Source organism: Clarias gariepinus, chromosome 15 (genome assembly GCF_024256425.1).
Source record: "Clarias gariepinus isolate MV-2021 ecotype Netherlands chromosome 15, CGAR_prim_01v2, whole genome shotgun sequence".
NCBI lineage: Eukaryota > Metazoa > Chordata > Actinopteri > Siluriformes > Clariidae > Clarias > Clarias gariepinus.
The window spans coordinates 1,636,056-1,661,040 of NC_071114.1; the positions used below are offsets into that span (position 1 = coordinate 1,636,056).

General features: G+C 41.3%; 1 protein-coding gene across 1 annotated transcript in view; it reads right to left on the reverse strand.

Moving 5' to 3' along the window:
• The window catches only part of LOC128542857 (NACHT, LRR and PYD domains-containing protein 3-like), a 91,531-nt gene that overhangs the window by 3,630 nt on the left and 62,916 nt on the right, over window positions 1-24,985 (reverse strand). The window contains exons 5-11 of the mRNA XM_053512991.1: window positions 22,286-22,340; window positions 21,846-22,050; window positions 19,807-21,586; window positions 19,071-19,247; window positions 18,758-18,934; window positions 14,107-14,280; window positions 3,360-3,530 (exon numbers count right to left, since the gene is read on the reverse strand). Of these exons, the coding sequence (XP_053368966.1) occupies window positions 3,360-3,530; window positions 14,107-14,280; window positions 18,758-18,934; window positions 19,071-19,247; window positions 19,807-21,586; window positions 21,846-22,050; window positions 22,286-22,340 (2,739 nt within the window). The remainder of the gene's footprint in view (window positions 1-3,359; window positions 3,531-14,106; window positions 14,281-18,757; window positions 18,935-19,070; window positions 19,248-19,806; window positions 21,587-21,845; window positions 22,051-22,285; window positions 22,341-24,985) is intronic.

Here is a 24,985-nt window from a genome sequence, read left to right on the forward strand (position 1 = left end):
GTGATATTTTATGCTGCCAGTACAGGTTCAGCACTCAGACAATATCTCCACTCTTACAGCATTGGTTGACTTCTGTGCAGCATGTAATTTCATGAATTGCATCACCACAGGGAAACTACAGCTTAACTTCTTGCCACTACAATCCCCTGTTACAAAATAATTTATGGATGATAACATCTGATAAGGTATGGAACTCAACACATAAAACTTTCATACTCCACATCAGTGTGCTACACTCTCAATGTATCCCATTCCTGGTCATGGTCCCAGTTTCCTGTTGGGCTGGGTTTCCCATGGAAGCAAAAGCATGATCCACAAATTTTGTGGAGAAAGAGAGACATGCGTAGACTATCATGGCATGAACCACATAACCATGAATTATTGATATCCCCTGCCATTTGTCCCTGCTAAAGCAACTACGAAGGCATTCTCCAAGTTGGACCTGAGAAGGGCCTGCAATCTAGTGCACATCTGCAAGGGGGATCTATTACAACAATGACCTTGATCTACTCTCCTAATCTTCCCATGGGCATCAAATAGGCCAAACTAATCCTAGCACATCTAAGATTGTGCAATTACGACATGGCAATTGGGAAATGGCTTAGAAATAGTGGCCACACTAGCTCAAGAGAGCATTTTACTTGTTCATGATCTGCACAGATCACAAAAACCTTAAATTAACCTTTAATTTGTAGCGCAGCCACATAAAGGGCTTTTTAAAGGGGGGAAACAGCATAAGCTTATAAAGGTAGAGCAGTTGTGCCCCATAAGTGTCCTTTAGGGGTTTGTTTTACTCCATACAATTGGATGCAGGAGGTCACCTGGTCCACCTTTAAAGTGCTGCCATGAAGAAGCAAGGGAGGGGAGAAAAATGGGGATAAAACATCACTGTATTATTTTCAAGAGAGAGAGTGGAGCTAACGACAAGTTGGATTTACTGTTTTTTGGAATTATTCTTGCTTCGTTGCCGTCCCCCCGGATTGTTTCATTACTGCCGGTGAGACCGACACATCACTCCCAACACACACACACACTTACTTGCAATAATCCAGACTTTGGACCTTTACGTCATTCACTCGCACACACATACACACACATTAATATTTGTACATATTTTGTAAATATTGTTTTTTTTTTGTGCACCTTTGTTTGTTTGGGTATTTTTAGTTTATACTCTTTGGGTTTGTTGTGTTGCGTCTTTCCTTGTTCCGCTACGCTTACGCAATACCGGAAGTTAGATTCGCAAGCCCGTATTTCGTGGAACTAGGTTAACAATAAAAGCTGAGCGTTACAAATTGAATTAACCTTTAATTAACTCTAATGTTGGTGGCCCGTCATCTAAGCAAACTTTGATTTCATGATTTCCTATGCCTAGGGTAAAAAAACAAAACAAAGCAGACTCCCTGTCTGGCCACACTAGACTCACAGGAACAGTTACTTTATTGACTGACCAGGCTATGGCCTGAAAAAAAAAAAGCTGGGTCCCTGCAGTGATAAGATCATGAGCACCCAAGCCTCATTGATGCATGTGGGGATAATTTGCTAAAGCTTTTTCTTGACAGTCATAATAGTAAGGTACACCCTGCCACTCTGCAAAAATTGTCCAGCGATTGTTTGAGGATCATTATAAAGAGTATATATATTTAGAAAATGTCTTTGTGTCTATTTCAAGGTTTGAGTGTGTTGTGTATTTTTTATTTTGACTGGAATTTGCAGGTGCAGTTAAACTTGAGTTCCCATTTTGAGGCGTAGTTGGACACACCTGTGACTGCTTGGCTCGGTAAATGATAGCGTGAGTGAAAGGAAGGGAAAGGACGTAATTTCTGATTTTTTTTAAACAGGCTGGTGAAGCAACATGAAAGGGGTCATCAACTGAACAGTGAGCATCTGGATAATGCGGGACACAAGTGGGGCACAAAGTGGAATAAGTCTTGCTATGAAGGGTGAAGAAGTGAGGCAAAAGTGTGTGAGCAAGTGAGAACTGCGATGAAGAAGGCTCGCGATGAGGAACTGAGTGCTGCATATTGTAGAAGCTTACCATTGAGCATTAGTCAAGTGAAGACTTGGCTGTAGCAATGGCAGTTCAATAGGTAAGGCTCTTTGCCTGGAAATGTGAGTATCTTCCAACTGTTGCTCTGGCGCACACGTGTGTATGTGGTCTGTGACCTTTAGCCTAGGGCAATTGATTTTTCTGTTTCTCCTTGTGCTGAGATTGCTGTGGTGCCGTGTTGTTCACTAGGAGCGGAACCGAGGAAATGGGGGGGGGGGGGGGGGTGAGGAAGACATGGTGGCCTTGTTGTCTGGGTTAAATTTATTTTTATTTTTTTTACCCTTTTCCTACTGCATAAAATTTTGGTGGGATTTTAAATAATTACTGATTATGATTCATAGGTTGCTTATGTCCAGACATTTACCTTTCAGTAATCTTTAACCTGAGATTTGTTATAGCGGTGTGTTTATTTGGACTATTCTTGTGATAAAACTAATTATTCAATTTGCTAACTTTTTAAAAATATAAATTGTGGTTTATACAGCGACACAGTGGTGTAGTGGTTAGCACTGTCACCTTGCACCTCCAGGGTCCATAGAGTTTGCATGTTCTCTCCTTGTTTGGTGGGTTTCCTCTGGGCACTTCGGTTTTCTTTCACAGTCCAAAGACAAGTAGGTTAGGCTAATTGGCATTGCCAAATTGCCTGTAGTGTGTCTATGTGAGTGTGTGTATGTACAGTGGTGTGAAAAACTATTTGCTCCCTTCCTGATTTCTTATTCTTGTATTTTTTTTCTCCCTAAGTAATAAAAACCATCATTTAAAAACTGCATTTTGTGTTTACTTGTGGTATCTTTGACTAAGAGTTAAATGTGTTTGATGATCAGAAACATTTTGTGTGACAAACATGCAAAAGAATAAGAAATCAGGAAGGGGGCAAATAGTTTTTCACACCACTGTATGTGCGCCCTGCGATGGATTGGCACCCAGTCGAGGGTGTACCCCTGCCTTGTGCCCTAAGCCGCCTGGAATAGGCTCCAGATTCCCGCGAACCTAAATACAGGATAAAGCGGTATAGGCGATGTGTGAGTGAGTGTGATTTATCAACTAGTGTAATTGGCCAACTACATGTGTATTTTAAATCTAATTATTTCAATTAAACTTTTAGGCTCCCACCATTATGCCATCATCTTGCATTGCCACCAAAAATCTTGGTGTAATCGGCAGGATCACACTAAACAAACATTCACGCCTTCAGAGGTCCTGTGGAATCCAGGCTTCAATGGGTCAAAGCTATTTTGGTGGCACAAGAGGGACCTACAGAACACAGTGTCCGGTGGGTTATGGTGTGTAATATTTAGTGTTTGCATACCTCAGTATCTCCAGTGTACAATGTGGATTCTCCAGTCCAGCAGAGAGAAGCTTCACTCCTGAATCCTGGAGATTATTCTTGCTCAGGTTCAGTTCTCTCAGACTGGAGTTTGAGCCAAGAACTGAGGACAGAACTTTACAGCTTTCCTCTGTCAGATTGCACACACTGAGCCTGGAAAAGAAATAATATATTTATTTTTTTTTTACTGTATTTATCTGACTGTGAGGATTTTTTTTTAGGATAAGTTACCTGTTTACACCATGTTTTACTGCTTCATTTTAGTGTGTAGATCCAAGTGTTTACACTTACGGGCCACTTATGTACATCTTTTCAAGTACTTGTTAGCACAAATATGCAATCAGACAATCTCACGGCAGCCACTCACTGCATTTATTCATGTAGACATGGTCAAGACATTCTGCTGTAGTTCAAACCGAGCATCAGAATGGGGTGATTATTACTTTGAAAAAAAAAGGTGATTTTTAAGTAACTTTGACCATGTACTCTAAAAATTATCCTGTGACCTTGTAAATTTTGCAGTAATAAAAAGGTTATTTTACCTTAAAATCAATAACTAAATAAAATCACATACGTGATTGAGTTGGATATATCAAATTTGTCTTAAATTTAAACTCTAAGTTTATATCACAAATGGAAATTAGCATTTGCGTTTGACTAACTAAATATTTTTTTAACATGAACTTTATATTTTTTATACATTTTTTTTTTTAAATACTTGACAGTGGAGTAATTATACTGATTAGTTTCAAGAACTATAATTATCACTTATTCCTATGAGGCGCCGTATAGGGCTTAAATCAAACTTTACTCATGCACAAACACTTGTATACACATATATGAAAAACTCACACATACATATATACTACTAACTGCTCAAACAACTACATATTAATTGCGCACACACACATACATACTTTCCACACACACCTATACTCTGCACACGCGCACACACATACTTTTCACACACAAACGCGCGCACACACACATACATACTTTCCGCACACACACACATACATACTTTTCGCAGACACACGCACACATACATACTTTCTGTGCACGCGCACAAAGCAAACTGTTGTTCACTGGAGTGTGAAAAAAATCATATAAATAAGACACAATAATTTACATTTTAATTTAATTAAGAAACCATTTGTATTATATAGGCTAGTAATCTGCAAAATAAATAATTAAATAAATACATCTCCGTACATCATGTAACTTAATCAAATAATTTATTTGTAAGTTATCAACGTTTCAATATGTTATATATTTAATGGTATCAGTTTTTGTTTCAATAAATATTCTATATTTAATGTTTGTTGCTTGAAATTTCCACAGCAGCAGCGACAGGTATCCGAGGTGCTTGTGTTACCATGGTAACGCAAGGAGGAAGTGACGTTGCATGGTGTTCTGAATGGTGGAATTTTGCAGAGTGAAGTTCCCTTATCAGACATTCCCTGCGCAGGGAGTAGGGTGTAGGGAGTAGGGTGTAGGGAGTAGTAATTTCAATGTATATGAACTTCATTCTCCCTGAATGTGTGTGTGTGTGTGTGTGTGTGTGTGCGGAAAGTGTGTGTGTGTGCGGAAAGTGTGTGTGTGCGGAAAGTGTGTGTGCGGAAAATGTGTGGAAAGTGTGTGTGTGCGGAAAGTGTGTGTGTGTGCGTGGAAAGTATGCGGAAAGTTTGTGTGCCCGGAAAGTGTGTGTGTGTGCGCGGAAAGTATGCGTAAAGTTTGTGTGCGCGGAAAGTGTGTGTGTGCGCGGAAAGTGTGCGCGGAAAGTGTGTGTGTGTGTGCGGAAAGTGTGCGCGGAAAGTGTGTGTGTGTGTGTGCGGAAAGTGTGTGTGTGTGTGTGCGGAAAGTGTGTGTGTGTGTGTGTGTGTGTAAAGTGTGTGTGTGCGGAAAATGTGTGAAAAGTGTGTGTGTGCGGAAAATGTGTCGAAAGTGTGTGTGTGTGTGTGCGGAAAATGTGCGGAAAGTGTGTGTGTGTGCGGAAAGTGTGCGGAAAGTGTGTGTGTGTGCGGAAAGTTTGTGGAAAGTGTGTGTGTGCGGAAAGTGTGTGAGCGTGCGCGGAAAGTGTGTGAGCGTGCGCGGAAAGTGTGTGAGCGTGCGCGGAAAGTGTGTGAGCGTGCGCGGAAAGTGTGAGCGTGCGCGGAAAGTGTGAGCGTGCGCGGAAAGTATGTGTGTGGTTGTGTGTGTGTGTGTGTAAAAGTGTGTGTGTGTGTGCGGAAAGTATGCGGAAAGTGTGTGTGCGGAAAGTGTGTGCGCGTGCGCGGAAAGTATGTGTGTGTGCGCGGAAAGTGTGTGTGTGTGCGCGGAAAGTGTGTGTGTGTGTGCGCGGAAATGTGTGTGTGTGTGCGCGGAAAGTGTGTGTGTGTGTGTGCTGAAAGTATGCGGAAAGTGTGTGCGTGTGCGGAAAGTATGCAGAAAATGTGTGTGCGCGGAAAGTGTGTGTGTGCGCGGAAAGTATGCGGAAAGTGTGTGTGTGTGTGCGGAAAGTGTGTGTGTGTGTGTGTGTGTGGAAAGTGTGTGTGTGTGTGTGCTGAAAGTATGCGGAAAGTGTGTGCGTGTGCGGAAAGTATGCAGAAAATGTGTGTGCGCGGAAAGTGTGTGTGTGCGCGGAAAGTATGCGGAAAGTGTGTGTGTGTGTGCGGAAAGTGTGTGTGTGTGTGGAAAGTGTGTGTGTGTGTGTGTGCGGAAAGTGTGTGTGTGCGGAAAGTGTGTGTGTGTGCGGAAAGTGTGTGTGTGTGCGGAAAGTATGCGGAAAGTGTGTGTGTGTGTGTGTGCGGAAAGTGTGTGTGTGTGTGCGGAAAGTGTGTGTGTGTGCGGAAAGTGTGTGTGTGCAGAAAGTCTGTGTGTGCGTGGAAAGTGTGTGTGTGTGTGCGCGGAAAGTGTGTGTGTGTGTGTGTGTGTGTGCTGAAAGTATGCGGAAAGTGTGTGTGTGTTTGTGTGCGGAAAGTATGCGGAAAGTGTGTGTGTGTGTGTGCAGAAAGTGTGTGTGTGTTCGGAAAGTGTGTGTGTATGTGTGTGTGCGCGGAAAGTGTGCATGTGCACGAAAAGTGTGCTTGTGCGCGGAAAGTGTGCGTTTGCACGAAAAGTGTGCTTGTGTGCGGAAAGTGTGTGTGTGTGTGTGTGTGTGTGTGTGTGTGTGTGCGGAAAATGTGTGGAAAATGTGTGTGTGTGTGTGTGCACGAAAAGTGTGCTTGTGCGCGTAAAGTGTGTGTGTGCCCGGAAAGTGAAAATGAAATTAAAATATTAAGCAAAATGTATGTTGTGATTTGCATAAATAAAATTGGTTGTCATTTTATACAAGGGATGTTCAAGTCAAAGTGGGACCTTTTGATATGCAAAATAATAGAACACAAAAGTAAAATCCCCCTTTATTTCTCTCTGTATATATTTCTGTATATATGAGGTTATCCATTGTTCTGCAAAAGCAAAATGCCTTTGGTGATTAAATCAGTCCGTTTTTTCTAAAAGCATTTCACTGCAGTGTTCATTGGAATGACTGCAGTAGCTTCCGTAAAATCAAATTTGTTTTACGCTTTGTTTCAGAGATTTTTAAATTACAAGTCCCACTTTAAATTTAACCCCACTTTTAGTTCAGTCTAATATATTAGTCCAAAAATTCATTTAAAAGTACTATTTTACCAGTCTGCTAGACTTTACAGTAGTAGTCACACTTGAACTTGCTTGTAAACTTTGTAGCGCAGCCACATAAAGGTTTTTATTTTAAATAGGCTTTTTATTAGAAGGTTAACAAAAAGAAAAAAAACTGCTGTGCCGTGTAAAAATCACACTCAAAATGGTTATTTTGTCCTAATGACTGTGTGTAACTACTCTGGTCTGCTCAAAAGGACTTCACGCTTCAAACTGATATCCACAGACATTTATTTCTTTCACACAGGTCATGAAACGCTGAACCGTGAAAACTAAAAATAAACTAATACAATATTTCAATTCACATTCATCACAATAATAAACATAAATTGCACTTTCTGTATGTAACGAGGCAGTAACAGCTTCAAAATTATTTACCGTGTGCGCCTGTTGACCAGTAGTAGAATAATATTACAATTGCAGGTAAACGTTTGTTTCTTTATCATTGGTCTTTCGTGTTTCTCTGACTTCTCCCGTAGCTTTTTTCTCCCGCTACCGTTTACGTACACTTCCGGCTCGCGCTATCACGTGACTCACACAGGTATAAATTTTATCTACAGCACAGGTAATTTTGCAAACAAACACTTTTAATTACAATGCCAGGTTACTTATTGCCTTAAATAATTGTGCAATCATTAAACAAATTAACAAAAGAAAATCTTGTAGCTTATTCACTTCCGTTTAAGGAATCATACACCATTATAGCGCCAGCTACACTCCCACCAAATTACCTTTGATACAATGAAGTTACGCTTTACTCTTCATGTAATACATCAATGGGTAATTTCCAAACGAACAATATCTGTAAACCACACACATTAAAAAATGAACACTAAGACTCTTTAGTCACATTTCCAACAAATAACAGTAGATTATAACTTTCAACTACTTTCCACAAGAACAACCAACTTTTGAATAGGTCTCTCTATAATGAATGGTTTATGTAAACGTTCACCCTTCTTTCCCAGTTTTCTGTCTCCGACCTATAGTGTCACTTTCCTAACCAGTCCATCATCGCCCTCATGAGCATCTATAACTCTGCCCAGTGTCCATTCATTCCGAGGGATATTTTCATCCTTGATTATTACAACGTCATTGACTTTCACATTGCGTCTAGGAACATGCCATCGCTGTCTGAGAGTAAGGTTAGAAAAATACTCCTTTTTCCATCTGTTCCAAAACTGCTCTGACAGATATTGGACTCTTCTCCAGCGTTTTGTTGCATACAGATCTTCTTGAATGAACCTGCCAGGTGGGGGCAGTGGTACAGAGTCTTTCATGGTGATCAGATGATAAGGTGTTAAGGGCTCTAAACTTGAGGGGTCACAGATGCTATTAACCGTGAGCGGGCGACTGTTTACAATGTACATGGCTTCATAAAGAAAGGTCCTTAAGGATGCATCATCCAGCCTTCCAGCACTTTGCGCAATAACTTTACTTAGTACACTTCTTACTGTCCTGATTTGACACTCCCATGCACCTCCAGCATGGCTTGAGCTTAGTACATTCATGAGAAAGTCACACTGCTTATTTGCCAACTATGTAGTCATTTTGTCTTTGTCAATTTCTTGTTGCCATTTCATTTTTTGCTCCCATGAAGTTAGATCCCTGATCTGACCTTATTTGTCTGACAGCTCCACGGATGGCTTTGAAACAGCGTAAGGCATTGATAAACGCATCAGTTGTCATGTCTTCCAGCATCTCTAAGTGAACTGATATTGGAAAAGCAGTCCATACACACGTAGGTGAAAGGTGATGAAGGGTCAATGCGATCACTAGGCAGATCTGCCATTCTTTGTTCCTCTGGAGGTGCACGAGCTCTCCTGCACCATACACACTGTCTAATGTACTAAGCTACTGCTTTACCTCCTCCAACAATCCAAAATCCATTAGCTCTGATTTCATTTAAGGTTTGACCCTGACCTTGATGCTGTGTCTTGTCATGATGGTGAGCAATAATAAGTTGTGTAAAAACACAGTCTTTAGGGAGTATTACAGGATGCTTTACCTCAAAGTTCATACATGCATTCCTCAGCCTCCCTCCAACTCTTATTATACCATCCTGGAGGAATGGATCAAGCTGATAAAGCCTGTTGCTACAGGGTAGCTTTCCTGTTTTCTGTTCAAGTTTGTTTCGCTCTACCTGAAAGGCGTTTTGTTGTGCAAGTTTGACAAGAGTTATTGCGGCTTGTCTTTTTTGTTCTACATTTGGAGGCTCTACTGTCTTTATTCGTTTAGCCATTCGTTGGATGCGTGCAACAACATTAACTGCAGTGGTCCACTTTGAGAACCGTGACAAATGTTCGATAATGTCACACTGTTGTGTTGCGTCAGTATCCAGCACTTGAATAGCCTTTACCTCCGGATCTCCCACGAACAGCTCTGGCGTACGTCGCTCAATTACTATCTCCCTTTCCCATAAAAACTTGGGATCTGAAAGCCAGTTTGAGTCCATAAGGTCAGCTACTTTGAGGCTACGTGAGGCGTGATCAGCTTGGTGCAACCCTTGCCTTGCCCATGACTAAATTGCAGTGTACTTGATGTTCACTTAGCAATCTAATGTAGGAGCTCTGGCCATATCCTTGACTGCTTGCATCAGAGAAGTGATGAAGTTCAACTCTCTGCACTTTACCGAAGTTCTTGGGCTTAAAGCATCTTGGGATCTGAATCATTTTGAGATTTTCTAGATCTCTCATCCAACTCTCCCACCTCAGCTCCAGTTCAGTAGGTAGTGGGTCGTCCCACCCTATACCCCTTTTACACATTTCTTGTAACACTCTCTTTCCTTCTGAAATGAAGGGGGCTAAAACCCCTAAGGGATCATAGAGAGATGCTACAACAGAGAGAACCCCACGTCGTGTTAGTGGTTTTTCATCAAGTGTCACTTGGAAGTAAAAGTTGTCTTTTTCCACGTTCCATTTTATTCCTAGTACTCGTTGCACTGGAAGGTCATTGTAGTTAAAGTCAACATCCTTTATTTCAGCTGCACGCTCTGCTTCTTTGATTGAGTCGAGAATGTCTCGGTTATTGGAAATAAACTTGTGAAGGTGTAGCTTTCCCTTAGCGCACAGAGCTTGAGCTTCTTTTACGAGTGCAATTGCCTCTTCTACAGTTTTCACACTTACAATGCCGTCATCCACATAGAAATGCTTTTTGATAAAGTTAGCTGCTAACTGGTATTCTTGTTCATGTGTATGGGCCAGATGTTTCAAACCGTAATTAGCGCAGCCGGGAGATGAAGATGCCCCAAAGAGGTGAACTTTCATGCGGTATTCCGTAAGCTCCAAGTCTGTGTTTCCATCTTCCCACCATAGAAACCTCAAATAGTCTCGGTACTTTGCGCTGACATGGAACCTATGAAACATCTCCACATCACACATTATCGCAATGGGGTGCTTGCGGAAGCGACATAACACTCCTATCAGTCCATTTGTAAGATCGGGCCCTGTTAACAGATGATCGTTTAATGCTGTCCCTTTAAACTTTGCGGAGCAGTCAAATACCACCCTGATCTTGCCTGGCTTTCGCGGGTGATAAACACCTTGATGTGGTATGTACCAGACGTTTCCTGATGTTGGCTGTGTAACTGCTACTTCAGCATCACCATCTCTGAGAACTCCTACCATGAATTTAACATAGTCCTTTTTAAACTTAGGGTCTTTGTCTAGTTTCCTCTTAAGGTGCTTTAAACGGACTAGAGCCAAGCTTTTGTTGTTTGGGAGCTTTGGGTGTGCTTTAAAAGGAAGCAGCATTTCAAGATGACTATGTTCGTTTTCATACATACTTTTCTTTAGTATTTGAAGGAACTGGATGTCATCTTGTGATGCCTCCTTGTCACTTGGCTTGGTATCTGCGAAATCTGACTTAAGTATCTTAATAATGGTAGATGGAGTTACAGGGGGTATCTCTGTCACAGACACACGGTGACATAAGCCAGTTACATCCATTGCACTGACAGACTGTGGTGGCCCTCCTACGATGCTCCAGCCTAAGTCTGTTCTAACAGCATAAGGCTCGTTATCACCTCCAGTGATGACCTCTCTAGGAGCTAGGGCTCTGGAACAGTCATAGCCAATCAGCAGTCCAATTGCACAATCCATTAAAGAGGGAATCTCTTGAACTACGTTTGCTAGATGCTTCCACTTGCTAGCTGTTTGACATGTAGGAATATGTGTGCGCTCTAAAGGAATAAAGTCTCTTGTGTAAGCTGGAGCTAGGTCAATACACGTATTGGAGAAGATTCCTCTTCTTTAAGTCCTTGCACTCTTTGACTCTTCACAATAGTGTCTCTTTTGACCATGGTTGCTAGCTTTAGTTTTACTGGCTCTGTTGCTGCCTGCAGCTTTTCACACACTTCCTGATCAACAAATGTGTGGGTGCTTTGCGTATCTAATAAAGCATACACCAAGGTCTCAGTATTAGGAGCATTAGCTGCTGAGATCCACACTGGTAAAATCATTGACGTGCTCCCATTCCCACCTCCTTCCACAGAGCAAGATAATGAGGACATATTTTCTTCAGCTATGCTTCGTATAGGTTTGACTGCTGTATTTTTTCTTATCATCCGCAGACATTTCCGTTAGCTTTGGACACTTATGTATGGTGTGGTTTCCTCCACAGCAAGGACATTTGCTCATGCTTGAGTTTTGTGGTGGTATGTCTCTTTTTCTTTGTTTAGCAGTGTCTCTTGGTATAACTTCTTCTACATTAGGCATAGTTGTGGTGGTTGAGGTGTCTGGTTGAGGTGTTTTTACATTGATAACAAAGGCCTTTGCTTTTGTGCGTTTTGTTTCTCTTACCGGATTTTCTCTAGGTGACTTTAAGACGTGTAAAGACGACACAGGGTTACAAGCTTAGAAATAAAGGAAGCAAACTGTTTGAAGCCTGGGTAGTCCTCGCCTTGATCAAGCTGTTTTGTTACGTAGCGATTCCACCTGGACGTTATCCAATCTGGGAGTTTGGTTAACAACTTTTGGTTCTCCTCACAATCATTTAGCACTAGTAGACCTTTTGTGTGAGGCATTGCATCACGACATGTTTGCAGAAAATCACTAATTTCTCTCAGTATGACATATTCTTTTCCACCAATTTTTGGCCACTTGTTAAGTTTCTCCCTGAAAGCACGTTGCACTATAAAAGTATGACCATATCTTGCATTTAGCCTTTCCCATGCCTGTTTATAGGCTCCTTCATCTTTACGGTAGAAGCTTCCCTCAAGAGTAGATTCTGCCTCTCCTGCTATATATTTTTGCAGATAAAATAGCCTGTCTGCGGGATTTGAGCATCGTCTTTCTATAAGAGCTTTAAAACTTGCGCTCCACTCTATGAACTTTAAAGGATCGCCATAAAACACAGTAGGCTCTGGAGCAGGTAAGCGAGTAAGAGCTATTGACTCTTGAACTGCCTGCACAATGGCTGATTCATTTTTTGTGACCGGATGATCATCACAGTTAATGTAGAAGGAGGATAGACTAGGACTTACTTTGCTGTGTGCATACTTCTCACTTTTCTCTTTAATCTCCTCTTCGGTGTAGACCTTCAGCTTTGCTTGCATTACCTCAATGTCTGCCGTTTCAATTGTTGACGGTAAGCTCCAATAGCTCCCTCCATTTCGATTTCAACTTTCTTTGCAGCTAATTGTTCGGCTGCCTCTGCTCTCTTGTTTGAGATGCTAGATGTCTCTGAGAGGTGATCGGAATGAGAACTGCGTGTCGTTACTCTGGAGGCAGTAGATCCATATATTCATCTGGCATTCATTGTCAAGAAGCATGCGTAGTCTTGCCTTTTCCTGTACAGCATCAAACTCACTTTCTTCCTCTGTTAGCCATACTCTCATTAAACACAACAAGTCTAAAGTTACAGCAGAGCATGCATCCACTTTCCTCCGAATGTCTTGACTTGGTGCCATTTGCTTTCTAATATTGTCATATAGTTCTTTCAATTCGGAATCAAGCATTTCAACATCATTCATCATGCTACATAAATCCCTTTCTGGACATTCGTGTTTCTCTGACTTCTCCCGTAACTTTTTTCTCCCGCTACCGTTTGCGTACACTTCCGGCTCGCGCTATCACGTGACTCACACAGGTATAAATTTGATCTACAGCACAGCTAATTTTGCAAACAAACACTTTTAATTACAATGCCAGGTTACTTATTGCCTTAAATAATTGTGCAATCATTAAACAAATTAACAAAAGAAAATCTTGTAGCTTATTCACTTCCTTTTAAGGAATCATACACCATTATAGCGCCAGCTACACTGTGGTTGGATCCGGGATTTCCTACACTGTGGTTGGATCCGGGGGGGGGAGTTAGGAGTTACAGGAGACTAAAGTGGATACTGTCGTTGGCAGACATCCCCTGCTTTCGGAATATCACTCTCTGGTCTGCTTCACAACTTCTCAACTGCACAACCTGTTTCAAAATCGGGCTCCCAGATTATTAACATCACTTCTGGTGAGGCCGATTCAGAGGGGGAATTAGCCCAAGTCAAGTACTAAAGAAACAGAAATATTGTTGTTTAAAAAGGTTGATGTAGACTAAGGATGTTTCTTCTCAATGACCATGAAGATGGCCTTAGGCATAAATATGCTGATGCAGATTGTTGTTCTATTGTACAGTTTTTTCGACAGGAACAAGATACGTGATCACACTTTTAATTTTATAGATATGTTGGAATAAAAAAAGTAGGAGAACAGCTTCTTCTCGGTCCATAATAGTATTAACTGATTTGTATGTAGTGCAAAGTCCAGGCAGCATTTTCCTCCCACTTCACTATTATGTGCCACTTTGTGTTGGTCTATCTCATAAAATCCCAATGAAATATATTTACATTTGTGGTTGTAAAGTGATAAGATGTGAAAAACTTCAAGTGGTATAAACACCTTTGCAATGCACTGTAAATGTGAGTCAAAATAACTTTAATTTCTGCATTTTGGTCTCAATTACTTTTAGGTCTCAATTTGTGTCGTTCAGCACTTTGAGAACTTTACCTTTCATGGACTTAGCATACAATGCATTTAGCACTCATTAACACTTTTGTGTCAATGTGTGTGTGTGTGTGTACCTCAGTATCTCCAGTGTACAGTGTGGATCCTCCAGTCCAGCAGAGAGCAGCTTCACTCCTGAATCCTGCAGTTTATTGTTACTCAGGTCCAGTTCTCTCAGACTGGAGGAGTTTGAGCTGAGAACTGAGGACAGAACTCTACAGCTCTCATCTGTCAGATTACATCCACGCAACCTGAAAAAGAAATAATGAAATATCAGAACACTAGTCTTGAGCACACTACATAAAAAGCCGTCAAAATGCTAAAGATTTTTTTGCTAAAGGCAAATTATATGTATATTGTTAGGTTTAAAATGAGGTAAGAAATGATTGAAGTTTCTGCTGCATTTTGCTATGTTTACCATCCGGCTCTGATGACACACACACACACACACACACACACACACACACATTATAACTACTTTATTTATGTCCACAATTCTTAATAAATACACATAAGGACATAAATGTTACAGATCTAAAACATTGCTCAGGCATGATCCACCAATGTGGGTCTGATGACGATTCGGAACAGCAGATTTATGGATACACACAACACCTTCTCCTCCATATATGGCGACTTCCAATAATGGAGGATATTGAACAGTATTTGGCAATTTGCTTTGCCCTTGCTTTTGTAAAGCCAACTATCCTGAGACCCCTAATGACGAGCCTATGCACGTGGCCCAGGCTGCCAAAAATAAGTACCAGATATTGACATTTGTAGCCAAGGCCAGTTATTTGCTGTGCAAGAGGGTGATATTTTACTAGCTTTGTTAAGTAAGCCTCCTCTAAACATGAATCAAAACAGCATCCTACTTCCAGGATGAAAACATCCCTATTGTTCTCACCAATGACCATAATATCAGGCATGGTGGCATTTAAATCAGAGATTTACAGGTTTAACCTTGTTGGGTAGCCTCGCTTTGACTGTAAAAATTATGTCTTCATCAATAGATAAATTGTGAAAAACTGTGTGTGAGATGGAGTGATCCGCGGAAAGGATACAGGCGAGCTTTCCTTGGAGTTTGAGTCATTTCCAATGTCTCTGCCGCTGCTGGTGTTTGATTGATAGCAGAGACGCGCGGCTGTTTCCACGTGGGACTGAATAGCGCAGACCGTCTTGCAGTACTGTTGCGGTCACAGCAACATTTTTATCTTTAATCAGTACTTCATGAGGTGTAACGTGTGAGTTCTCAACTCCAGACCACTGCAGGTCAACTCCAGCCCAGTTGCAGAGATCGTTGAGAACAGGCCAGTCCGATCTGACCCCAAACCCGGTGGTGTGAATGTCAAGTTTTCCATTTGCTTTCTTGCGGAATCCTAGAAAGCTGAGTTCCGATACTAGGGCGAGGGGGACTTTGCGCTTTCCAAGGTCAAAAAAAAGGGAAGCACGAGCCATTTCTCCTACTGTGCTATCGTCGTTGTTGAGCATGCTCAGTAGATATGACAGTCTAGTGGCAATGTAAGTCCACTCAAAGTCTGGAACTCGTAAGCCCCCCTCACGTTTGCTGTGATGAATGACATTGCGGGTTGTGCAGTGGTAAAGAGAATGTGTCAATTTTTTGCAGCCTTGTGGTGTTATCAGTAATTATTTCTTGTATCTGTTGGTTCCAGTTTCCAGCAACATTAAATATATGTCCAAAATAAATATACGATTCGTGTCGGGAATATACTCTTATTATTTTGTGGATCACGGTCAGATTTTGACCGGTACCACCTGTTTCCACCGCTTCTCCTTTCGTAAAGCACTGCGCATTTGGACTCTTTTACTTCAAGACCCCACCACTCGAGGAAGGCATCAGTCTTGCGTAGCATATTGTGTATGGTGTTTTCCTCACGAGACGACATTTGCACATTATCAGCGAATGCTTGTACAGGGTTTGAAAACATGATTTCGAAGGGAGTGGACTGACACATCCAATCCAGCCACCGATAAATGGCTAAAATGAAATTTACTGCACTCCATGGGCAACCAGTTTTACTCCCATGTGCAAAGGAATCTGTTCTGTGAGCTGGACTCCGCAAATGATCTGGATATAAGAGCTTTTGTACACATCTTTAATTATATCGATGTACACTTGCGGCAGGTGTATGTCCTCGAGAGCCCTTATCATGATGTTATTTGGGAGTGTTCCAAACGCATCACGGAAGTCCAAAAAGACTGAATAAAATTTTGCACTCTCATGTTTAAAATCATCTATGGCTGTTTTTAAACAGAACACATGTTTATTCATCCCTTGCCTCCTAATATAGGCCTTTTGCTTAGCGGACAGGATGTTTGCATCCACTAGCCAGGGAAGGATACGATTAAGAATGCATTTTATAAACACTTTGTAGATTGTTGGTAGTAGGGAAACATCCCTTCAGGTGCTGGGGTCATTCTGCACATTATCTTCTTTTGGGATTCTATGAATTAGTGCTCCTTTCCATGATTCAGGAACACGTCGCAAAAGGGATTAAAAAACGACAAATTGCCAGTGTCTTTTATTGTGTTGAAAGATAGTTGGCGTCTTTATCAGAAACTGTAAAAACTGCTAAAAACAAAAATTTATCTAAGTTATTTTAGCTAACTGTCATATGCAATTTTTAATGGTCCCCAAATTGTCAGTTTTAACAGGTCTTATGCAGTGTGTGATAATTTTCTCTACTTTATTGTTGTTGATGAGGTTTCTTCTACAAGGTATCTTATTACATCCCCTGCATGTGAGCCATCTACCTCCATTTCTGTCTCTATCTCTGCTCTTTTTAACCAGTTTAAGCCCATTTCTCTTTCCTTTCTGTTAAAGATTATTACTATTATGAAGCCTGCAGGTTCTCCTGCTGATCCCATTCCCCCACATCATTTTAAAGAGCTGCTTAGCAGCTTGGGATCTGGAGTGGTACCCAGAATTTTTTAATTGGAATTTTTAATTTAGCTGGAAGCAACTGCAAACCCACCACTAAAGAGCACATGAGACCACTGTCACTCTGCCACTTTCATCACCTGCCAGCAGTGGCATCATTGTTTGGAGCAGCAAGCATCATTGCTTGGGGTCACGCCACATGCCCCAGGGTCTCTTATAGTGTTTGGAATTATACACTGTTAAACACTGTTTAACTGCCTGCCGAAGGACAACCACCAGAAGGACTGCATGAGCTGCCCCAGCACTTCTAAGTTTCGTTTAAGATCCATCCATCATGACATCTGCCCTGGCGGAATGCCTCTATTCCCAGGTTGAAAATCCGCCCAGATAATAGATTGTCATATTGACTCACATCTGTGGTTGCACCAAAGGGCTGTTTAGGGCTGACTGGCCACGACTGTAAAATGTGCTGCTGAGGAGCCTGTAAGAGCTGCTGTTTGTAAGAGCCCATTTTGCCACTCTGCTGCTGCTATTGCTCACTTGCCAACTGGACATGGCTTTCGGACATGCACATGGACATCCTCACTCCTTTTCCTTTCCCTATTTTCTCCCTCTCTCCTTTTAAATCCCTTTTTTCCCCCCATTTCTTAATAAAACTATGCCTTTCTCATAAGACAGCATCTCGTGTTTGTGGTGTGCTCCAAGTCAAAAATCTTACAATGGTGGAGAATGCACGTGTGACAAATAAATAAATTCAAATTTAAACGTATGAGGGCACCTGGAACAGACCTTATGTTGAGTCCCTAATGAGGCTGAGGTCTTGTCCATGCACACACATACCCCTTTTCCACTGCCTTGGTTCCTGTGCCGGTTCCCAATTTGGGAACCAGTGCCGCACTTTTCCACAGAAAAGAAGTTATTGGGCGGAGACCCAAAGTCCGTTGTGGAGTGCGGATGAAACAAAAGTGCTTTTAGCAATTTGGACATCCGCCGGGATTTAGCAGAAATTGGAAAGTGCAAAGAACTAAAAGGCTTCACACGAACAACCGACCCCCTATAACTCCCACAGCTCGTGACGTCACGGGTTCTCGTGTTGTGAGGAGCCTGTGAGAGCTGCTGTCTAGGCAAGTCAACTTTGCCACTCTGCTGCTGTCATCTCTTGCCAGCAGCAAAAATGGACATGTGAAAGGGGCCATGCCATGTGCCCCAGGGGCTGTTAAGATGTGTGGAATTATACAACACTGGGTAACCACCTTCTGAGGGACCAGCACTGAAGGATCACACAAGTTGTCTTTCAGTTTTCAATTTCATTTGAGAATCAGCAATCGCAACCCAGCTACACTTCCTCAACGTAAAGCCCCTGTTCTCAGTCAGAAAAGCCACCCAGATTGTTGTGGTTGACTTTATAACATGCTTTTGAGCCTGTATGAGCCACTGTCTATGATAGCCCATTGCTGCTGCTATTGCTCGCCAGCTGAGTGCCTGCCTGCCAGCTTGGCATTGTTTCCAGACCTGCATGTGCACATACTCACTAATTTTCCCCCTTTCCCCTCCCTCCCTTCTTTAAATTCCTTCTTCTCCCTGTTTCTTATTAAAACTACTCTTTTTCTCATGTCTGTGGTGTTTCTACAAGTCAGAGACTTAGAATGTGTAAACAAATGGTTGCAATAAATTAAATAAATTACAATGCGTAAATGAGGCAGACAATTTAATTTCAGTCAGTTTAAGCTTGTTTACTTTAATTACTTAAATTAGGTCAGAAAACCTTAACATTTATAAATAAATGCGAATGTGTGTGTAGTAGTGACAGTAAGCCAGTAACTCACTGTAGTGTCATCAGTTTACAGTGTGGATCCTTCAGTAGATCAGAGAGCAGCTTCACTCCTGATTCTCCTGGTTGATTGTTGTTTAGATTCAGCTCTTTTAGGTGTGATGAGGAGTTTGACCTCAGAGCTGAAACCAGAGCAGCACAACCTTCATCTGTAATACTGCAGTAACTCATCCTGCAAGAAAGAAAACCTTATTTTTTACATTAATTTTAACATAAAATCTTTTTTACAATGAAATATACCAAAGCATGATCATTAAAATAATCACAGATGAAGAGAGAGAGAGAGAGAGAGAGAGAGAGCATTTTACTCTAGTTTCTCCAGTGTACAGTGTGGATTCTCCAGTCCAGCAGAGAGCAGCTTCACTCCTGAATCCTGCAGTTTATAATTCTTACTCAGGTTCAGTTCTCTCAGACTGGAGGAGTTTGAGCTGAGAACTGAAGACAGAACTCTACAGCTCTCATCTGTCAGATTACACAAGCGCAGTCTGAAAAACCAATGATGAAATATCAGAACATTGATCTCTCTTACACATACACACAACCATAATGGAGCTAAATTTTTAACAAGTAACAGAAATGTGAGTGCGTTTCTCTCACACATCGGCACATTTACAGGAGCAGGGACGTCTTTCTTTCTGCACTCAACAATCTCTCATCTACAGTTTATTATAAGACCATTAGGACATGTACATAAATGTGTGAGAAGCCATTAAAGCCTTCAATCCCTTTAGTAAAACTACTATATATTTTTTTAATGAAATATCTGCATAATATATTTTTTCACTAAATTCTTCTCAAACTTTAAAAATTTCTTTTACTGCAAAGTTTTTTGTTAGGTGTGTGTTTTTGTGTCTGCAAGCTCTGTAGGTCTGTGCCACTATGGGCTGGGAGTACAAAAAAAAAAAACTTTTCCAGGGATTTATTTAACATTAGTTTAAAACTATAGCAACATCACAATGAGACACTGGGAGTTTTTGTAATTAGTGAGCTACATGTGGCATTTTCAAACCCGGCAATAATAGCTTTATTAAATAAAATACTCACACAGCTTTTCTGGAGGCTTTGACCACTGGCAGCAGCCTCAGCAGACATTCATTTGATGGGTCGTATTTCATCAAATTAAACTCTTCCAGCTCCTGTTCTGAGTTCAGTAACAAAAACACCAGAGCTGACCACTGAGCAGGAGAGAGTCTGGTTCCACTGACACGGCTGTAACCTCCTCTGTTCAGGTAATGTTGTACTTCCTGCACTAGAGACTGATCATTCAGTTCATTCAGACAGTGGAACAGATTGATGGATTTCTCTGGAGATGGATTCTCCCTGATCTTCTCCTTGATGTACTCGACTGTTTCCTGTTTGCTGTGAGAGCTGCTTCCTCTTTGAAGCATTAAGCCTTGTAAGAGAGTCTGATTGGACTCCAGTGAGAGACCCAGAAGAAAGCGGAGGAACAGGTCCAGGTGTCCATTTTTACTCTGTAGGGTTTTGTCCACTGCACTCCTAAGTAAATCAGACATGTTTGGATTTCTGAAGTACTTTAAAATGCTAGGGTTTTGCTCAGTTAAAAGATTATTCTTTTTAAAGACAAAAGACAGAAAAACATATAAAGCAGCCAGAAACTCCTGAACACTCAGATGTACAAAGCTGAAGACCTTCCCCAAGTGAAGCCCAAACTCCTCTCTAAAGATTTGGGTACACACTCCTGAGTACACTGCAGCTTCTCTGACATCAATGCCACACTCTCTCAGGTCTTCCTCATAGAAGATCAGGTTTCCTTTCTCCAGTTGTTGGAAAGCCAGTTTTCCCAGTGCCAGGATACTCTCTCTGATCTGCTGTGGTTCAGGGTCACATTTCTGATGATACTTTTGGTCTTTGTGTTTGATCTGAAAGATCAGGAAATGTGTGAACATTTGAGTCAGAGTCTTGGGGATCTCTCCACTCTCTCCTTCACCAAACAGTCTCTCTAAAACAGTGGTTGAGATCCAGCAGAAGACTGGGATGTGGCACATGATGTAGAGGCTTCTTGAAGACTTCATGTGTGAGATGAGTGTATTGGTCAGGGTCTGATCACTGATCCTCTTCCTGAAGTACTCCTCTTTCTGTGGATCACTGAACCCTCGTACCTCTGTTACCAGATCAACACACTCAGGAGGGATCTGATTGGCTGCTCCTGGTCGAGAGGTGATCCAGAGAAGAGCAGAGGGAAGCAGGTTCCCCTTGATCAGGTTTGTCAGCAACACATCCACTGGGGCTGATTCTGTCACACCATGCACTCTTTCATTCTTCTGAAAATTTAGAGGGAATCTACACTCTTCCAGACCATCAAAGATCAACATTACTTTGTAGGAGTCACAGGCTATGAATTTTAGTTCTCTCATTCCTGGAAAAAAGTGATGAACAAGATTCATTAGACTGAGATGTTTCTCCTTCATCAGATTCAGCTCTCTAAATGGAAGTGGAAGCATGAAGGTGACATCCTGATTTGCTTTTCCTTCAGCCCAGTCCAGAATGAACTTCTGCACAGAGACTGTTTTCCCAATTCCAGCAACTCCTATAGTCAGCACACTTCTGATGGTTTTGTCTTTAAAGAGATCATTACATTTGATGGGTGTTTCCTGTGTTGCTGGTCTTCCGGACGGAGTCTCAATCTGTTTTAACTCATGTTCATTATTGACACCTCCACTCCAACCCTCTGTGATGTAGAGCTCTGTGTAGATCTCATTCAGAAGTGCTGCGCTTCCATGCTGTGAGATTCCGTCATTAACTCTTTTTACCTTCTCTCTCAGGTTAAATTTCAACTTTTGCTGATACATAGGGGCCACAGACTCTAATAAACAAAGTTGTAACATGTTTTAATGTTAAGTCACTAAGCACAATATAAAATGTATTTCATTGCTGCTGGTCATTCCTGAATCATGTACTGAATATTACTAAAGGAAAAGGACCATTGTAACCCCTAGCTGGACGACGAGCAGCAGCATGTCTAATACTAACCTCAAACTAAACCTTTAAAAGTGCTAACATTAATAATTTTCCCCTCTCTAAAGTGAACCTGATGGAATAAAGTCGTGACTCAGAGCTCTTACTGTTCTGCAGTGTGTTAGCGAGATCTGTGTGCTTCATGTTCTTCAGGACGTGCAGTGTGATCTTCAGCGCTCCCTCTCTGACACTGTGCAGATCCTCCTCATCCTCCACCTCCCTCTCAGTGCATGCTGGGTAATCTGGACTCAGGAGCTTCCTAAACCTCTTCATCTCATTCTTTATCAGAGTGATTACTTTGTGTTCCAGCTCCTGGTTAGAAACATGTGGGAAAAGGTCTACCTATTTTAATGTGATACATTGAAAGAAGCTTAAAAAAATATAAAAGATGCTTTTCAGAAATTATCTTTCTGTCACAACAGTTAGAACATATTTCTGATTACCTCCAATGCTGCTGCAAATTGATAAATCTGTGCATTGTCATCTTAAATAAAAAAGAAATAAAAATACTCCCACACAAGTGTAACACACAATAAAAAATACACACCCTGAATATGGACTCCAACTGCTTTCTGCTTTTGTTTGATTGCTTATTTTGGAATCTGTGAACAAAGAAAATACATTATTTAGTATGAGCTACTTTATGCTAAGACTTACTGTACTGACCTTATACACTTTATACCTGTGATTTTTTTAACCCTCTTAGCTTGATTTTTTTTCCTCTTCGGGCTTCAGCTGCCTTTGTGGATAGGTTGGTTGATTTTTGATGTCTCTGATCGCTATTTTTGTCATTGTTCTTTAAGTTTTTTTTTTTTCATCCAGCTTCCTATATCTCCTTATGTCTCTATGCCATTGATTTCACTTCAGACTGTGGAGCACTGGTCTAGCTGTTAGGTTATCACATTGCCTTAAATTCCCATTCAGGGTCACTAACTATCACAGCAGTACACAGCAATACCCAGACCAAATTTGGACAAAAGGGCATTTAAGGTCCATTTACTAGGAAATGCCCAGTCTGTTCCAGGGTAGAGATGACTGTGATAGTACCTACCCTGACCTCACTCCTCTAGTTGGGGTTCTCTCTGCCTCCCTTTCTTTCAGAACCTGGTGGAATTTGGTCTGGCAACTTCATTAACCTGTTTCCTGCCAGGACACTCCAAATCCCCTGGTCTCGACCCACCTTTAACACTAGAAGTGCCGAGCACCGGTCATTTGACCGCAATGGGGAAAAAAAAAAATTCACATTCAATCAAATTCCAGAACCGTCCTTTAATGACTTTTCCTATATCTGTGAGCTTAATCACCTTGCATGCTTACATTTTCAAAATCGCACCAGTAAAAGCCAGTATAAAGCTATTTTGATCTTATTTACGTGAAATCGCTGACAGCTGCGCGCCGGTCATGCCATTTCCTGCCTTTTCCAACCTGCGATTCTCATTTCTCTCAGCAGATGGCGCAAGGGATCGCGCATACTATTTATGCATCATTCAGTGTGTATATGTAACTATCTCAGGTTTTATTACATATATGCAGTTTATATATATATATATATATATATATATATATATATAATGTGTGTGTGTGTGTGTGTGTGCTTTCGTGAAATATCGACAATTCACCATTCATTCCCGCATTGATAATCAGCAATATTTTATAAGGAGATTTGGGGATTAGCTCTACTAAATTTTATAACGTTTTGAAAAAATTCATTGGTTCGTTCATTCTATTTAAAGCATCTGAACTGTTGGATGTTTTTTTAAAATGTGACAGTGCTTTAGATGGAGCAGATCTATGCTAAAACAATGTAATGACCCCTCCTGAGGATGTAAAGCTTTATTATTGGGTTTGAATAAATCAGATCTACCACAGCAGATAATAAACTATGCTATGTCATAACCGAAGCAAACACCACGATTATGCCTCGTTTCGTTTGGTGTTGCTATGCAATGGACCACGCGCCTATTGGCCTAGTAGAAATGTGGAAGTGATGTGTGGCCACTCAATGAGAACTAAACCAAATATTTCAGTAACTACACTGGGTGTAACATCTGCGTAGTGGCACTAAACAGCTGAACAACTTCATTTTTCAGTTATATGTCTCAGCAAAACCTGATGAGAAAAAACAGCTTACTAAAATTGAGCAATGTGTGCAGGACATAAGAAATTGGATGCTAATTAACTTCCTTCTGCTAAATCTGGATAAGACAGAAGTTCTAGTCATAGGACCGCATACAGCTAGGAGTAAAATTTTAGATCACACCGTAACTTTAGATGGCCTTTCTGTTCCATCAAATGCAACAGTGAAAGACCTTGGTGTGATTATTGATTCCAGCCTTTCATTTGAAGCACATGTAGATAATATTACCAGGATAGCATTCTTTCACCTCAGAAATATTGCCAGAATAAGAAATTTATTGTCGCTAAACGACGCAGAAAAACTAGTTCATGCTTTTATCACCTCTAGGTTGGACTATTGTAATGCCTTACTGTCTGGTTGTTCAGCTAGATGCATAAATAAGCTTCAGCTAGTCCAGAATGCAGCAGCGAGAGTCCTCACCAGAACCAGAAGATATGAGCACATCACCCCTATCTTATCTTCACTCCATTGGCTCCCTGTGAAATTTCGCATTGATTTTAAAATACTACTCTTGACATATAAAGCATTAAATGGTCTCGCGCCGCAGTACCTGAGCGAACTGCTAGTGTCTTACGATCCGCCACGCCTACTTCGATCAAAGGATGCAGGCTGCTTGTCAGTACCGCGTATTATGAAAAATACAGCAGGGGGCAGAGCTTTTTCTTATAAAGCCCCAAAGTTATGGAATAGTCTTCCAAATAGTGTTCGGGACTCAGACACAGTCTCAGTGTTTAAGTCCAGGCTAAAAACCTATTTATTTAGCCAAGCATTTTTATAAATAGATTTGCCATAGGTAAAGGAGCAGATCTGGGGGACTCATGGACGTAGAGTATTATGGTGAACTGGTATGTTTGGATGCTGTCTTCCTCACTCTCATTGATCACTCAGGTTTGCTGACGGTGAGGTGATTGTTTGCTTTACATGTCAGGAAGCCCTCATGTTTGTGTTTCCTTCTGGCTCTCCCTTTTAGTTATGCTGTCATAGTTAGTCCTGCCGGAGTCGCTGCTTGCACTCTACAGTTAATATACATTCACATTATACATTGTGTGACTGTGACCATACCTAACTGCCATCTCTCCTCTTCTTCTCTTTCCCCCCCTCTTTCTTTTT